Raw genomic sequence first — 14,566 nt, forward strand, 5'->3', positions numbered from 1 at the left:
CCCTACATGATATTTGGGGTATTGTAAATGGATCGCTTCTGTAATGTCTCAGACGAGCGCGGCTCCTGCGGCGGAGAACACTTAACACGGTCTGGTATTGATTGTGGCTCCTCCGGACCCCTTCCCCCGGGGGGCACGGCGTATATTTACCAGCCACAGATTGATCTGGGCTCCGTCTCGATGGTCGGAGCGTTTTGCGGCCCTTCCGTGGGTTTCCAGACATTCCAGCCCTTTGGTCCTGGTTGATCTCCTGTCCTGTGATTATAGCCGCACCCCGGACAGTCGTCCTGCCTTTTCTGTATACCCCACCCCCACCAGCTGATAAATGGCTTACTAAATCATTCATAGCGTTGTCTTCGTAGTGACGGAGGCTCCCAGACACACTGGCTGCCACATTTCATAGTCGGGTGACATTGCCAAGTTGTTGGAGGACTACACCGAGAACCTGCAGCTTGTGTACTGTCACCGCATCGCAGCCAACCGGGGGTTTTATAGGCTAGAACTCCTACAAACCAGACTCTTTCCCTTTATGATAATTATTAATTTAATAAAATAAATGTTAATAATTAAAAATAAAATGTCCATAATTGCACCAATTATAATTGGTGCAATTATGGACATTTTATTTTTAGCTTAATCTGATAATATATCATAGAGCTGCATTGCTGACATGTTGGCTCACCACTAGAGGGAGCTCTGTGAAGACTGTTATGGTCAGTGTGCTCCCTCTAGTGGTGGCTGCAGATAACCACAGTTTTACAATTTGACGCTTTGGGAGTGGTGGCAGGAAATTTTATATATTATGAAATAATTAATTGATTTCATGGCCGGTAACGATGGATGGTGAGACCCCCGACTAAGCTGAAGAATGAGGCAGTGACCTTTCTATGTTTTATGGGGGTGGATGTCCACTCTCTGTGCCACAAGTGGAGCCTATTCATAAAGAGCAGCAGTTTGCCCACTTCAATGTTGGGGCAGTCCCGTAAACCAAAGCAGGTGGGATTTAACTATAACAAAAAAGTGGGCATTTATTAGGATTGTGGGGCCTTAAATGTTTTAATTTTGTCAACTAAGTATTGGAATTGGCCGGACATTTAGGACTGTCATCCGTTTTGACTCTTTTTCTTCAACTTTCTTCTAGGTGTCCAAGAAGGTAAAGAGCATGCAGATGTTTCACCGGCCCGTCCCCACCGCCATGCAGGGCGATCGGTTGGGAATCTGTGTGACCCAGTTTGACCCCAAACTATTAGAACGAGGACTGGTCTGCACCCCGGACTCGCTGCAGACGATCCACGCGGCCGTAATATCCGTCAAGAAGATCCCTTACTTTAAAGGGTCTCTTCACACCAAAGCCAAGTTCCATATAACGTTGGGTCATGAAACCGTAATGGGGAAGGTCATGTTCTTCAGCGTTCCTCCTCCTCACCTCGACCAAGAAGGGCCTACAGACCATTTCGATTTTGGGAAGGAGTATCTATATCAGGACAGCTATGTCACTAAGGACTCGGAAGTGGACAAAGCAGATGGTCCCCGGGGTGACGAGCTCCTGCCCAAGCAGCAGTGGGCCTTGCTGGAGTTTGAGAAGCCGGTCACGTGCCCCAGGTTGTGCCTGGTCATTGGATCCAAGCTGGACACTGACATCCACTCCAACACCTGCAGATTAGCATTTCACGGAGTCCTGCTCGAAGTGGCCGAAGAGAAGAACTACTCTGAGACGTTCCTTCCGAAGCTGAAGGTCTTCAAGATGAAACGCAAGGAAGGACAAGTGGAGAGGGTAAGATGATGGCAAAATGTCTTCATTGGGATCCGTGAGGATGATTTTACTAATAAAACTATCAGTACGGCTGTACAGCTCCTAGTACAACAATAAAAACGATACCTGACTTGTAGTAATCGGATGAACCAGTGCTGAGAAATCGAGCTTTAAAGCCACACACAAATCCGCCTGTGCAGTGGGGGCGTGTCAGTAGTCACAGTGCATTGCCACGCCCCCAGTGCACTTCCAGGTTTATTTGTAAGTGGCTTTAAAGCTTGGTTTCTCAGTGCTGGAACATCAGATTGTCATAAGACCGGGTATCATTTTAAATTTGACACCTAGATAAGTGCCATCTTTTTGTCCGTTCATCCAAATTTAGTATCCCTTTAAGTGGTTGCAGATGGCAGTAGCATGATTTTTTACTAATACGTTTAACTTTGCCTTGAGAGATGTTTGCTTTCTGTACCGTGCACAGAATATTTTATTTGATGCAGGATATTCTGCGCCAATGAAATCTCTCAGTGCCCGGGTGAAAGGTGATATTTTATTGGCAGTCGCCATAAGAGCAAAAAGACTCCGCAAAGTCCCAACAGAGAATAGCACCGAGTCCCGATGGCGGAAACCGTGTTACTGAGTAGTGATCTAGTGTTCATTATATGGCATATATATGGAGGACAGGGCCTGTGTATATTCAGGGGTGTGGATCAGGCATATCTACCGAGGTGGGTGCCACCAATAGCCTGGCAGTCAAGGTCGCAATGAGTCTTAGCCAGGACGTTTGCGGGATTCTGGCCCGGTGTCCTGACAATCTTTTATTCTCAACTCTACATGACCGTATTATAGAGCACAAGTATTACATTACTACAAAAAACACACAAAAAACAGAGGAAAAAAAAGCAAATTGGACATAATTTCACACAAAAAAATTGTGGGTAAAAACTTTGTTCCAAACATGTGATGCTCGTTCACACTCACCCGTGGCAGGTAACAGGTGCGGGCAATAGGAAAATCACATCTGAAACCAGATAAAAAGGGGAGAAGTTGACTGGCATAATGTGTGCCACACTAAGCATGGAGAACCGAGAGAGGAGAAGAGAACTGTCTGAGGACTTGAGAACCAAAATTGTTGAACAATATCCACCACAATCTGAAGGTGACAAGTCCATCTCCAGAGATCTTGATGTTCCTTTGTCCACGGTGCGCAACATAATCAAGAAGTTTACAATCTATGGCACTGTAGCTAATCTCCCTGGACGAGGGCAGCAGAGAAAAATTGATTAAAGTTTTCACCGCAGGATAGTCCGGGTGGTGGATAAGACCAAATCAAGGTCCAAAGAAATTCAAGCTGCCCTGCAGGCTTTTTTTTCTTCTTTTTTTCTTCAGTGTCAGCGCAAACTATCTGTTCACATTTGAATTAAATTAAACGTTATGGCAGGAGACCCAGGAGGACCCCACTGCTAACACAGAGACATAAAAAAGCCAGACTGCAGTTTACCAAAATGTACGCGATAAAGCCAAAACCCTTCTGGGAAATCATTTTGTGGTCAGATGAGACCAAGATAGAGCTTTTTGGTGAAGCACATCATTCTACTGTTTACCGAAAGCGGAATGAGGCCTACAAAGAAAAGAACACAGTACCTACAGTCAAATATGGTGGAGGTTCAAATATGTTTTGGGGATGCTGTGCTTCTAGATTACCAATTTGAGTGGCAATGTAGTGCCCAGTGTCAGAAAGCTGAGTTTGGGTCCTAGATCATGGGTCTTCCAGCAGGACAATGACTCCAAACATACTACAAGAAGCCCCCAGAAATGGATGGAAACAAAGCGCTGGAGAGTTCTGAAGTGGCAGCAATGAGTCCGGATCTAAATCCCATTGATCACCTGTGGAGAGATCTCTCATATTTCGTCTTCTCTCCTCCAACAGCGATTGTAAGATCTGAGGAAGAGTCATCCAAGATCCCAGCTGAGAGGTGTAAGAAGCTTGTGATGGTTATAGGAAGTGATTGATTGCAGTTATTTATTCCATAGGGGGTGACCAAATATTAAGTTGAGGGTGCCAACAATTTTGTCTGTCCCATTTTTGGGGTTTTGTGTGAAATTATGTCCAATTTTTCTCTTTTTTTTCTGTTTTTTTTTTTTTTGTGTGTGTTGTTACAATACACACAAGGGTAATAAATCTGTGAATAACAGAATATTCTGGGAGAAAAACTTCATTTTCTGGACCAATTTCCAGGGTGCCCACACGTTTGGCCCTGCCTGTGTATATATGAGTACGTGTGTGTGGGGTTTGGCGGTACAGCCGAGTTACGAGAATCTGTGCCCATTAACGGTGTCCACAGCCGGCAGACAGGAGAGGACACACAGAGGTTTACAAGCTTCTACGCTCATAAAACTTGTCTTTCTCTTTCTGACGGACTTTTTTTTTTTTTTCTTTATTTGTTTCTCGTCTTTTAGTTTATTTTGGCCAGAAAATAAGAAAATAGAATCCAGTAAAAAAATAAATAAATAATCGGGGAGAAAATATGCAATAAATGTGCGGACGTTTGTGAGGAAGGAGGGGACGGTGTGCCGTACAGTCAGGACGGGAGGAGCGGTCTGTGACCCGGGGCCTGACGGCGCTACATTGTCCACATCAAGTAGTTCGGGCAAAATGGACTGTGTGACGACCACAGGTCTGAGCCATAAACCGACCAAAGTTGTCGTCACCCCTTTTTGCTTCATATCACACTGAATATTAAAGAGGTTGTGCAGAAATAGAAATCTCTCGCTTGTTCCCTCCTTAAACAGCGCCCCCAATGCCTACAGGTCATGTACGGTATTGCAGCTTAACCCCCTGCGCTTCCGTGAAAGCTGCAGTGCAAACCAGACACAACCTGTAAATACAGTCGCTGCTTTTGCAAAGAAAAACAATTGCTTTTTTCTATTATTGGACAACCCCTTTAAAGAGAAAAAAGGCTTCTCATAGGGTTTGTATCAAGATTAGAATTAATTCGTAGGATAAGCAGCAAGAGTAATGCATCATTGCAGGATCAGACTACACAGCTAGTAGCTATAGTCTGTTACCATGGAGACACACAGTTCTGCACAGGAGCTGTGTTCCATATTAGCACACCCGCTTCTTTTTTTTCATTTTGGAAGCATTTTAGCGTCAGTTTTTAATCGGACGTGTTACATAATAATGAGAGATCACATTACTGTTCAGCACTCTCACCTCTGTGATCTCAAAATGCTGAGGTTGATTTAACCAGATCCATCAACAGCAGGTAACATAATTGACATTTACTTGGATCCACCTGGCTTAATTGACAGATGTAACTTGGACATGTCAACAGGAGCTAGGCAGATTGACAGATTTAGCTGGATCCATCAGCGGCAGCTAGACTCGGTGATTACTGTAGCTTTAACTGTATCCATCAACAGCTAGTGTGCGTGCAAGATTTAACTGGATCCATTAAGAGCGGGTAGCCTTAGTTGCCTGGATCACTAAACGGCAGCTAACCTAATTTACAGCTTTATCCAGATCCATCAACAGCAGCTAGCTTCATTTACAGCTTTAGCTACAGCAGCTAGCCTAATTAAGAGATGTAGCTGAATTCATCAACAGCAGCTAGCTGAATATACAGCTTAAGCCAAATCATCTACAGCAGCTAGCCTAATTACAAATTTAGCTGGATCCATCAAGGGCAGCTAGCCTAATTTACAGCTTAACCGGATTCATTAACAGCAGCTAGCCTAATTTACAGCTTTAACCGGCTACATCAATAGCAACTAGCCTAATTATAAATTTAACTGAACTCATCAACAGCAGCTAGCTTAATTTACAGCTTTAACCGGATCCATCAACAGCAGCTAGCCTAATTTACAGCTTTAACCGGATCCATCAACAGCAGCTAGCCTAATTTACAGCTTTAATGGAATCCATCAACAGCAGCTAGCCTAATTACAGCTTTAACTGGATCCATCAACAGCAGCTAGCCTAATTTACAGCTTTAACCGGATCCATCAACGGCAGCTAGCCTAATTTACAGCTTTAACCGGATCCATCAACAGCAGCTAGCCTAATTTACAGCTTTAATGGAATCCATCAACAGCAGCTAGCCTAATTTACAGCTTTAACCGGATCCATCAACAGCAGCTAGCCTAATTTACAGCTTTAACCGGATCCATCAACAGCAGCTAGCCTAATTTACAGCTTTAATGGAATCCATCAACAGCAGCTAGCCTAATTACAGCTTTAACCGGATCCATCAACAGCATCTAGCCTAATTTACAGCTTTAACCGGATCCATCAACAGCAGCTAGCCTAATTTACAGCTTTAACCGGATCCATCAACAGCAGCTAGCCTAATTTTACAGCTTTAACCGGATCCATCAACAGCAGCTAGCCTAATTTACAGCTTTAACCGGATCCATCAACAGCAGCTAGACTAATTTATACAGCTTTAACCGAATCCATCAACAGCAGCTATCCTAATTTACAGCTTTAACCGGATCCATCAACAGCAGCTAGCCTAATTTACAGCAGCTAGCCACTTGTGTAGTTTCCATGTTGTTTTTTTATTTCTCTCGCCGACTGCACGACATCTGCAGGGAGATCAGAGCCCGGCAGCAACCACTTTCCGCACAATCCGCCGCCTGTAGGTTCCGTCCGCGGCCCCTCTGGCGTTTGCAGCCGTTGCGGATCGTCCCTTCGGGTGCAGCGGTCGCCGCCCGCTCTGTGCTGCGCTCTATGGCGGTGTGAGACGCTCCTGACATTGTTTGGGCTGCGGCAGTCATCGGCGGAGCCGGAATGTGCCACAATTATCTTATTATTTGGGTTTCTCACCTTCACCACTTTCTGCAAGAACAAACAGTAACTGATACCAGGAGACGCCAGGAGGCTGCAGACACTAAAACAACAGAGCGAAGGGACAGATCCGGGAGGACCGAGCCGGGACCTGGGAGGAGGAGGGGGCCGGCAGTGGCTAATAAGTGGGGAGACAAGCGGCTACAATTGGCCGCTGCTCGCAGCTGCTGCACTGTGACACTTAAAGGAATTCTATGGATTCTAATCTATAAAGCAAAAATAAACTCGATACACATAAAGAGGCTCAGTGACACATAAAGAGGCTCAGTGACAAAAGGCTTATCTCCAAGTGTTACCCTGCGCAGGAGAGACGGCTCCGCGTGTGTGCACAGCGGCCTCACCCCATGGCCGATCAGGCTGTCAGAGTAACGTATGGCAGCAGAGCAATGTATGGACTCAAGGATCGGCCTGTTCAGTGTTTCTCCAGTAGCCATAGTCCCCAAGAGCAATGCTCAGAGACCAAGATTTAAAGAGGAACGCCATCTTTAATCTCTTCTGTTAAAATTATACTAAATGTGCATGGGGCCGGATTATTGGATGCCGGATAAACACTAAAGGTGCCCGTACATAACCGTCCGCTAAAGCGATCTCCCCCAATCTTACCATACACAAGCACACTCTGCATGTGTTTTCAATGGGATAGAGGAATAAGCAAAGAGAAGGCGTGGAAATTCAACAGTCCCGATCCTACCTTCCCCAGAGATCATCCGTCAGGCATACTCGGGAGGTCCTCAAAGTTAGGAGGTTCAGGATGACTTTTTTTTTCTCTTTGTGCGCCTTTAAAAGAGTTTCCCCATAACCGATATACATCGGCTAGCCAAAGAGAGCGGATAAATATAAGATTGTGGTCTAACTGCCGGGACATCTACCGATCCCAACAATGGGGGAGGCCCAAAGCCTCTCATGTGAATGGAGCTGTAGTGAGCATGTGCGACCATATAACAGTGGTGGTCGCACATGCTCACTACTGCTTTATTCACTGAGCTGTGAGACCACCAGCAATCATAGGTGTGAAATATTGCTAATGGGACAACCCCTTTAAGGATTGCAGGGCACAGACTGAGATTTTGTTGTCTATGCCTTGTTAGGCCTGGATCCTCTTAGTAGCAACTCTGGCTTGCAAAGCGGGGGTTCCAATGTGAATACCCCTTCTTAAAAATGTATAGGTGCTTTATTATATGTACAAAACCTTGTGCAACCAATCAGAAAACTGCTCTCCCTGACCCCCAAAAATTCATCTGAAAACTGATTGGTGTAATCTCTAATGCCTTATGGTATAGCAGAGCCCCAGACTCAGCAGAGTGCCAGATTCAGCAGAACTAATAATGCAGCAAAGCTGTCGTTGCAGCAGAGCTGTCGTTGCAGCAGAGCAGACTTTGCTGCAGAAATATGGCTGCAGCAGAGCTTTTGTTGCAGCAGAACTTTTGTTGCAGCAGAGATTTTGTTGCAGCAGAACTCTTGTTGCAGCAGAGCTGTCGTTGCAGCAGAGCTGTCGTTGCAGCAGAGCTGTCGTTGCAGCAGAGCGATCGTTGCGGCAGAGCTATCGTTGCGGCAGAGCTATCGTTGCGGCAGAGCTATCGTTGCAGCAGATCTACCTATACAGCAGAATTGAGTTTGTCACTCAACGCTCACTGTTTGCAGATGCAGTAATTTTACCTGCAGTCCCATGCAAATTTACAACCTCCACTCTGCTACTCCTGGATGTTTGATAGAAGCTGTGCAGCTCGTGTTTCCCTTGGGGTAATGGCTGACGTATTTCACGTCCCACGTCTTAGCTTCAGTATACAGCGCCCTGTGCCCGCCACAAGCGGCGCCTACCCCCACAGACGCCAGGATAAATAGTTCCCGGCTTTGATGTCTGCCCTGGTCTGTTTGCTCCTGGCTGAGCGCTGCAGGCACTAAGTGCTGTCCTGACAGCGCGAGTCGGGGAAGTCGCCGCGTTGTGCTCGCGTCGCTAATAAAGGCCTCGCTGGCTGGAAATAAAAGCCGGCGCGATGTTGACCGAGTATTTATGAGCTCGCAGTACATTTGTGTATACGTCGCTTTTTTATGTTTTTTTTCTATTGCACAATCGCTTGTTAATATCCTTTAAACTTTCAACCTTTGTTTTGGCACGGCGTGTGCGTCTGACCGGTTCACAGCGGCGGCGGCGCGGCTGCAGAACGTCTATTAGATGCCTGGTGAGCCGAGCGCGGAGGATGTTTATATTTAAAGGGACAGAACACGCTGTTTAGAAGCTGGAAAATGATATAGCAGCAGGACAGGAGTGTGTTGATCTTGTAGGGGAAAGTGACCTGAGCATTATAAATGAGTTTGTGGATGGACAAAAGCCTCTAAACAGCACTGAATATTTCAATTCAGTCTTTTTTTTTTTTTACCTCCCCCGATCCTCTTTTGACTGCCCATGTCGTAGCGGCGGTCTACCTGAGCAGTCGACCATCTGATCTGTATTTACCGCATGTTGAAGGGAACTTGGAAACCGCGACCTAAGGAGCATCGGAATAGGAGCAGCGGGGTGGGTAATATTGCGGCTTCCATTTATAAAGATCTGTCTGTATCCAAACTCATCAGTGGAATAGTCACAGCAGCAGGAGAGGAGTGTGTTCATCTTGTAGGGGAAAGTGACCTGTGGAATATAATGGAGATTGATTGGGAGTTTACAAACTTAAAGGTAGATTGTGGAAGCAAAGGGGTCTTTCAACAGCACAGAGTATTTAAGGAGATAAATAAGTATGGAGTTTTAAAGGGGTTGTCTGATAGACCAGCTCCGGTCTCTGCTTCCCAGTGCCTGGAGCCAATCACATTCGCTGACCTGTTGCAGCCTTTCCTGCAGAACACAACCAGGAAGCCACTCAGCTGGACTTCCCCTTTAAGGTAAGAAAAAGCGATGTGGCGCGGCTCGTTAGTGCCGTAGGCTTAGAGCCTGAATTACGGAAGCACTGATGACTCTCGTGTTCCGAGCACCAGAGCCGGTCAGTGCCGCCATAAAGGGATTGTACGGGATTAGAAAAGAACGTCTGCTTTTTTTTTCTAAAATGGCGCCACCCCTGCGCACAGGCCGTGTGTGGTATTGCTGATCAGGGGAGCTCAGCTCCAGTCTCGTACATCCCCATCGAACGTAAAGGACTGAGCTGATGAATTTCTGAGCTGACAGTTTCTGCATACAGGGGGGCTCCGGGGAAAGCGGCTTCGTACATGTGACCCCCTTACTGCTCTGCCGACACTTTGCACCCAACGCTTATCTGCCTCCTCTCTGCCCCCCGCAGGTCAACGACGACTACAGCGTGATCGGACGCTCCCTGTTTAAGAAGGAGACGAATATTCAGCTGTTCGTGGGGCTGAAGGTGACGCTGTCGACGGGCGAGGAAGGCGCCATTGAAGGAAGCTTCGGTCAAAGCGGCAAGTTCAAAGTCCGAATCCCCAGTGAGTCCATGTAATGAGTTAATTGATGTGATGACTGTGTGACGGCCCCCCGAGCAAATGTGATGCCCCCCGAGCAAGCGTGACGCCCCCCGAGCACTCAGGAGCAGCATTAATGTCTTCCATCGGGAAACTGCTCCTCTGTACAAAAGCTGCACACACCCAATATTTGCCGTATCGGTGCCACGTTTCTCCTTAAAGGGGTAGTCCGGCCTTAGTGTACAAGTCTGCAGTCACTTTATGTGCACTGCACGTTGTGAGGACTCTCTGGTGCCGGGAGCTGGCGGTCGTGTAACCGCTACTTTGTCATTTGTAATCTTCCGGCCACATTCCGACTAGTCGTGTCTGGACTCGCTCCATTCACTTATATGGAGCAGGGCCGGGCACGTCTAGTCGGCATGTGACTGCATTTATGAAAATTCTACTGGAAAATAGCGAGCAGTGTACCTCAAGGCTGGACAACCCCTTTAAGGTTGGGTATTCCCACCAAATATGTCATAGATGTGGGTTGTGTAGGGAACTTGACCCCCCTAGAACAAGCTGTACTCAGAATATCCCTTTAAAAAAAACAGAAAACAATAAAGACATAATAAAGAAAGTCACGTGATGTAGAACAGCACCAAGGATCCGAAAACCTTTTTGTAGGTTAATTTGCCCCCCTTTAAACATGTGTGCTATGACCTCCTTAAAGGGGTTGTATAAATTGGACAATCCCTTTACATTACCAGTGTATAATGGAGCTGACTGAGGATAGGATGTGGGGTCTTTTGGGGGTCGCCTATTAGGAAGCTTTCTGGGACTATGACTGGCATTGCGGAGTGTTCAGCAGTCGGCGTGCGCTCTGGGTAGGGGAGGAGGGGTATGGAGCCGCACATATGAGCTGCAGTTCACATTCCTGCACAGGTCAGCGCTGGGGATAATGGTCCTGTGCATCCTGTTTGTGGTTTTGTTTTTTTTTATTGAGTTTTCAGCGATTGATCCGATTCCTCCTCCCGCGGTCTGCCCGGGCCCCGCAGATTACTTCCATATAGGAGCGGTAGGAGCCTGCTCCTGACACGGCCTTTGATGGCCCCGTAGACCATAGAAGGCTTCATGTGGTCGTCCCCGAGCGTCAGGACATTTCCTCTTCGCTTCCGCTCCTCTCCGTGACCTTGTGGATGAGGATTGCGACAATGCGCAGCGTCGTCCTACTGTTCCGTGCTCCGGGGAGAAATCGCACGTTCAGTCCCCCGATTTCTTCAGATCTGTTCGTCTGCAGCCGACATGTTCCGCTTAAAGGGGTTTGTGGACACCGCGTGTGAATAGAGCCCGAATGCTCCGTCCTGTCCTGATCGTGAGCTACAATGTATCAGTCGGCCATTTACAAGGCACTGATGGGAGACAATTGTAGCAAACTCCTCTGATACCTGAGCAGGACTGGGCCAGGTTTGGGTTTGGCCCCTACAACCCCGTTCACATGCATCTGAAAGTTTTTGCACAAAAAAGCAAAATCCATTGTAGAAACGCCAGCGATGATGACAGCGGGGGGATAATCCTTGCACAAACTTGCTGCCCACCCAATGAAGAAATCAGTGTACAGCCCTGGAAATAATGTCAGAAATTAAAGGGGTTCTCCAGAATTTAGATATTAGGTCGGGGGGTCCGATATTCGGCATTCGGTGCCCCCATGATGCGCTATGGAAGGGTGCACAGATCCGTACACGGCGCAGCGGCTACTCTCCAGCGCTGCAGCTCAGCTCTCATTGTAGTGAATGGGTTGTCGGGTGTCAGACCCTTATTGTTCTGATATTGATGAATTCTTGGACAATCCCTTTAACCCAACGTATCAACAAGCCCTTACAATTTCCTGAGACCCGAAATCTCCCCCCATGGGTCCAGCAGGACGACCGAGATACACGTGAAGAAGATGGAAGGATGCCGCCGTGTGCCGGAGAGGCGTCGCTGACTTTCGGGAGGATTCTATGAAGACGTGGAGGAGATACAATGTTTGGGGCTGAAGGTGCGCCGCTCCGTAATGATGTCGGCCATTAATTCTTTTCGAAATAATCTATTGGCGTGAAGTGACTTGATGAAATTACCGTGTCACCGTGTCGGCCGCTCTTTTATCTGGGAGCGTCTGATGCTCGTCAGGCTAATCAGGCAATTCTCCGTACAATGGTCGGATCCCGGAGAACGGCCGGCTCTTATAATCCACGTGTAAAAATACAGGAAGGAAGGAGGCGAATGATTAAATTGCAAATGTGCACGGAATAGAATGCTGCCGCCATCATAATGATCCGCATTGTAGCAGGATGGCGGATTTGGGCGATCGCCGGGAGGGTCCTCCTGGTGGAGCGGACGGATAAGTAAGACGGATATGTTGCAGGAGAAGGATCAGACTCTTCTCGGCGGGGACCGTCCACTTGTACAAATTGTCTGCGCAGCGGAGTTCAGATAGTCTGACATGGAAGGAGATAAGTTCATTAGAGGCTTGTTGGAGCAGCTCATGAACATCATCCTTCAGCGCTCGAGAAGCCACTCTGTGCCGGCAGTCATTTAGCCGTATTGATTGCCCGACCGAACAGATATTCCCCACGCAGCCGCCGTAAAAGGGGAACATCAGCGCAGCTGTCAGGCGGCCTAATGCGGACACATCGGATTACCCGGGTCGGAGAACTGTTTGCATTAAGTGCATAACTCTGAAATCAACTCCCTCTGTCGACCTCCGCCGGTTACCGCGCGCCATGAGAGGGTTAATAATCTGTCGTGTCTGTGTAACTGCAAAAAAAAGTACAGCATGAAAAGAAGCGGAAATATCCAGGGAAATTCATGTAATGCACCATCCAATACTCCGGCACAGGCGAAGGTCTCACACTTAGATTTCTGCCGCTGATCTGCAGGAAGAATTAGCAGCAGATTTGGTGCAGAATCGCCCCGAGGTCTGCGGCTCTCGTGACATTTCCACCTCCTACATTTAGGACCTGTCCCGTGGTTGTGCGGGTACCACCACGGGGTACGGTTCTACCTCATCCCCCTCCATTCCTCGACGGTGTGCGACACCACCCCATTGTGGAGAAAGATGATACAAAACGACAACGACCAGACTAAAGGCTGTCGGGGGCATGCTGGGAGTTGTAGTTTTTCTACAGTTGGAAAGTCACAATGTAGAGATTACCAGTTTATAGCAAGTAGTAAAAGTTATAAGGGTATGTGCACACGTAGAATGGTCCACTGCGGACTTTTCAGCAGCAGATTTGATAAATCCGCAGGGCAGAACACTGCATTTTTCCTGCGGATTTATAGCGAATTTACTGCGGATTTACCGCGGTTTTTGTGCGGATTCCACTGCGGTTTTACACCTGCAGTTTTCTATTATGAAGCAGGTGTAAAACTGCTGCGGATTCCGCACAAAGAAGTGACATGCTGCGGAATGCAAACTGCTGCGTTTCCGCGCGTTTTTTTTCCGCAGCATGTGCACAGCGTTTTCGGTTTCCCATAGGTTTACATTGTAATGTGAACTCATGGGAAACTGCTGCGGACCCGCAGCAAAATCCGCATCGTGTGCACATAGCCTTAAAGTTCCTGGAAGTTTTGCACAAGTTTACAATTCGTCTCGGCGGCGGATCGTCCCTTACAATGCGTTCGCGGATCAGACAGGATAATTGTCCGGGGGGCTTCTGAGCCATCACATGTATTTTTTTTCTTTACGAAAACACTCACTATCTCATCCGTCTCGCTGTCACTGTTGACAAATGGTCGTATTACCAGGTAAATCGGGCGCCCCCTGGGAATCGCCATGTGTGATGGTGGGTCAGGACCCCCCGGCTACACGGCAGCTCCCGCCAGGTGTAATCCCTCCTGGCCATGCCACATTGGAACAGTTTAGTCTTCCTGCACCTGCGACGTTCAGACTGTCGCCCCCTCGCCCCCCGTCCCAGCGCTCTCGCCCTCATTTCCTGCTGACTCACCCGACGGTCATCTGAAAACATCCATTCTGGACTTCGCCTTAATGGCAGCAATTGAGATAATTTTAGGAAATGGCTCCTCTGAATCTCTCGGCGGAGAGCGCGCCAAATGCTTCCCAGCTCCCACCGCGCAGACGGCAAAGTTTACTTAGGAAAGAAAAGTTTTAAGGTGTTTTCCCACCATAGAAAGTTATTCCTTATCCAAAGTACAGGGGAAATCTCACTGATCGCTGGGGGTCCGACCCGAGATCTCTAGGGCGTTACCATTCCACTAGTCAAATGGGTGTGTCCCTACACAGCCATCACTGATTGGACAGTTGGGTTATCGAAGGTCACACCTACTTGTCGAATTATTCATATTTTCTAAAAGGACAAATGGTACAACATATTTTTTTATTCCTTCTTCTTTGATATTACGCACACAGAAAATTCATAGCTGCAAAAAAGGTGTTTTTTTTCTTATAAGTGGTTTACAATTTATTTTTACTTTATTTTTTTTTACTTAAACTTATGTATTTGGTGCTAAAACTCTTTTTTTTTTTTTTTTTTACAAAAAAAAAATTGCACTGTTTTCTTTCCATAGTCTCCATATCGCCGGCT

The 14,566-nt window shown here is 47.2% G+C and overlaps 1 protein-coding gene across 1 annotated transcript in view; it reads left to right on the plus strand.

Annotated features, from left to right (window-relative positions):
• Positions 1–14,566, plus strand: part of EEFSEC (eukaryotic elongation factor, selenocysteine-tRNA specific) — a 117,182-nt gene that overhangs the window by 56,351 nt on the left and 46,265 nt on the right. The window contains exons 5-6 of the mRNA XM_069736308.1: positions 1,142–1,774; positions 9,869–10,025. Coding sequence (XP_069592409.1) covers positions 1,142–1,774; positions 9,869–10,025 — 790 coding nt within the window. The remainder of the gene's footprint in view (positions 1–1,141; positions 1,775–9,868; positions 10,026–14,566) is intronic.

Source organism: Ranitomeya imitator, chromosome 8 (genome assembly GCF_032444005.1).
Source record: "Ranitomeya imitator isolate aRanImi1 chromosome 8, aRanImi1.pri, whole genome shotgun sequence".
Classification (NCBI taxonomy): domain Eukaryota; kingdom Metazoa; phylum Chordata; class Amphibia; order Anura; family Dendrobatidae; genus Ranitomeya; species Ranitomeya imitator.